Raw genomic sequence first — 3197 nt, forward strand, 5'->3', positions numbered from 1 at the left:
CTGCAACAGTCAAAAAGCTTTGGCACCTTCTTTAGAATTGCACACAACAATTCAAGGTGGAAGGCAAGAGTCTTTTTGGCAATTATAATGCAAAAAAAAACCCAAGGCCACCCTGAAAAAAATAACCAGCCAATTGGAATAAAAGGATGCTTAAGAACTAGTATAGAAGGCATAGTAGCCCATGCCTTTTGAAGTGTCTTTGCTATAGTCCTCAGCATTAATGTCCTCACATTTCATAGTCGGGGAATTTTCATTGCTGGAAGTGCTAGGGGAGAGCCGCCTTCTCTTACAAGCACCCGTGTAGACTCCAGAATCATTTGAATCTAGAGACTTTATGGAGGGTGGAGTCTCTATCCAGGAGGAGCTGATTTCTTCTTTCACCTTCTCCTTGGAAAGCTGGTCTTCAGAGAAACCTGGAGGACTTGTTCTGGAGGTCCAAGGTAATCCTGTTGTCATTTTTCTCTGGTAAGAGCCCCTGCTCCCCCAGCCTGCCATGGATGGAAATGTTGGGTCAGGGTAGTACCCCAGAGCATGAGATGTTTGAAGGGGGAGGGATTTAATGCCATAAGGGAGCAAGGTGCTGGGAGAATACTCTGTCTCATAGGAGTTCATGTCCAGTTTGTTGGCACTGGGCTGCTGTACAGGCGTAACAAACCACCGCTGAGGACTGGCCACCTCTTCGTTTTGCTGTGGGGAGAGCAAGCCATTTGTCTGAGGGACGGTTCTCTCACCATTGTAAAACCTGGCTGGAGGCAGGTTATTGACAAACTGTTCTTGGAAGAACGGTTGCACGCTGTATCGGGCACCAGGGACAATCTGGTGGGATCTAGGAGAATCCGTGGGAGATGGAGTCAATCTGTCATTTTCCGAAGCTGTGTACATGCTACAACATAAAAGAGAAACACTGAACATTGTTCTTCACAGTTCCAGTATTATAGCAAGACAACACAAAAACACAAACAGGAAGGAACTGAGTTATTTCTTAGAATTACCTCTAGGTTTAACTGGATGGCTGTTAATTTTTATCAGATTTAAGAGTGGTCTGTTTTTCCTAGACTAGCATAAAACCTGACATTATTGCTACAAGTATATTGTTTTCTGCCAGCCAGCACATTTTAAATGAGGTGCAGCATCTGCTTCCCAGAAGCAATACTTTTACATATACAGCTCCAGTTTTTTGAAGGCAGAAAGTGAGCATTAGGTGAGTCTTCTGCTGACAACCTGAAGCTGCCTGCTCTGTGAAGATACCCAATGCACTACTGTCAACCTGCAGGCCAGCTAGGTTCTGCCAGTACAAATCTTCTACCAAAATACAGAAGCCTGCTGACAGACAGGTCTCAAGACAATACGGCAACTATTCAAACAGACGTTTAATGTCTTTGAAAGGAGTGCATCAGCTAGCAAAGCTGCCAGTAGAATTACTACTACTTCTGAACAACTGAAGTAGTGTCTAAAGAAACATTCTTCCTGGCCTGAACACTTTTCAGGCCAGAATCATGCCTACTAGACAGATAGCTGCAAGAAGACAGAAGCATACTTACGAGTCATAGTTGTCTCTGAAGCCTTTTGCGAAAGGATTATGGTCGATTTTGAGCTGGGTAATCTAAGAGCAAAAGCAGAATGTAGTGAGCTGTTGAATCCACAAAACAATTCTTAATTGTCATTTTTATACATCCATACTTACATCAGTGTTTTGATATGCTGTCACTGCAATGAACTGTGTTTCAGGGAAAATAAATGTTTGAGTCTTTGAGGAATCATTCAAATCTTCAACACCATCTTCAGTCACTTCCACAATGTGAAGCCGGGGCTGGTACTTGTGTAGAGATTGCAGTACTATCATCTAAAAGAAACCATGGAAGAGACAAGATCTTTGGACAAACTGCATATAACATTAAAAGATCTGTTTTATAGCCTGGCATTTTATTCCTGTAGATTAGAAACCTCTGATTTGGGAACAGAGCAATTTTAACTGTTAATGGGAAGGTGATTCACAGTTCATAGCCCTGTTCCACTAGGTTACTAATACGCTAAAATCTCTAGATGTAGGGAATCAAGAGCAATCAGCTACATTCCCACTCTGAGCAGCTCCAGAGATAGATTTATCGTCTAACCCCAAAGAAATTCACACTTATTCCTGCCATTTCTAATTTTCTTCATAAGGAGAAGCAGAGAGAATAGGATCTATGATCCAGTTCAAGAAGGGAACAAGTCACAAGAACAGTGATCTAGCGGCTCAGTTAAACCCTGTAAAGCCCCAACCCCCAGGGTTCCCCTAGCCTCTCAAGCCTGCCTTTCCCCCCATTTACCTGCGCGTTGTTGTTGTTAGCACCTTTATTGTTCGTTAGCTTCAGTTTCCCGAAAGAAATCTCCTGCCTCATCCAGTGAGCCCCGGTGTTGGGCGACTCGGGATGAACGTACACCTTGTTGCCTGAGGAAGATAAGCCAGTAAAGCGGCCGCCGGGCACAGCCGCTTTGTTCCAGCGCCGGCAGCTTGGAGCAGCAGGGCGGAGCGGGCGTCTGCGCTCGGGTCCCCCAGTGTTCCCCCTCCGCACAGCCTCACACCCGCGGCACGAAAAAAAAGTTGCAAGACGCCCTTAGGAGTAACGCTGCCCGCAGCGGGATGCCGGAGGTGGGAAAGAGCTTGCAGCGTAGGGGGGAAGGAGGAACCCTTTCTGGGAAACCGACCCGCGGGGGAAGACGGCGGGGAGAGCCCAGAGAACTTGCACCTACCTTGCATGTTGTTGTCAGCTTTGCCGCAGGTCACCCACTTGCCCCCCTGGAAACGCCAGTGGTTGGGGTCTGCCAACACGACTTCCACGAAGACGTTGTAGTGTGCCGTGGGGTTGAGGCCAGTGATGTTAAAGCTCAGGAAAGGAAACATTCTCCTGCGGGAGGGCGGAAAATCACACCGCATGTGAGGTGGACCGGGAAAGCAGGCACGGACCGCGGAGTGTTCCGCCCGCCCCAGCACCGAGACCACCAAGGAGGTACGCGGCGAGCCCAAACCGACCCCCGCCTCATCTCCCGACCGCCTAGTGTCAGGAGATTCGGAGAGCCGCTTTTCGGGAAAAGCATCTCCAGGACAGAGCCAACGTCGATGGGGAGGGCTCGCACCTTCTTCCCGCGGGAGCGGGCAGCAGTGCCCCCGCGGAACGGCCCAAGGCACCCTCCCCTTTCCCTCCGCTGCGGTGCAC

General features: G+C 48.3%; 1 protein-coding gene across 1 annotated transcript in view; it reads right to left on the reverse strand.

The window, feature by feature from the left end:
* Window positions 1–150: 150 nt before the first annotated feature.
* The window catches only part of EOMES (eomesodermin), a 3368-nt gene continuing 321 nt past the window's right edge, over window positions 151–3197 (reverse strand). Inside the window, exons 2-6 of the mRNA XM_010138613.1 lie at window positions 2734–2888; window positions 2310–2431; window positions 1685–1843; window positions 1542–1603; window positions 151–883 (exon numbers count right to left, since the gene is read on the reverse strand). Of these exons, the coding sequence (XP_010136915.1) occupies window positions 151–883; window positions 1542–1603; window positions 1685–1843; window positions 2310–2431; window positions 2734–2888 (1231 nt within the window). The remainder of the gene's footprint in view (window positions 884–1541; window positions 1604–1684; window positions 1844–2309; window positions 2432–2733; window positions 2889–3197) is intronic.

Source organism: Buceros rhinoceros, unplaced genomic scaffold (genome assembly GCF_000710305.1).
Source record: "Buceros rhinoceros silvestris isolate BGI_N320 unplaced genomic scaffold, ASM71030v1 scaffold31256, whole genome shotgun sequence".
Classification (NCBI taxonomy): domain Eukaryota; kingdom Metazoa; phylum Chordata; class Aves; order Bucerotiformes; family Bucerotidae; genus Buceros; species Buceros rhinoceros.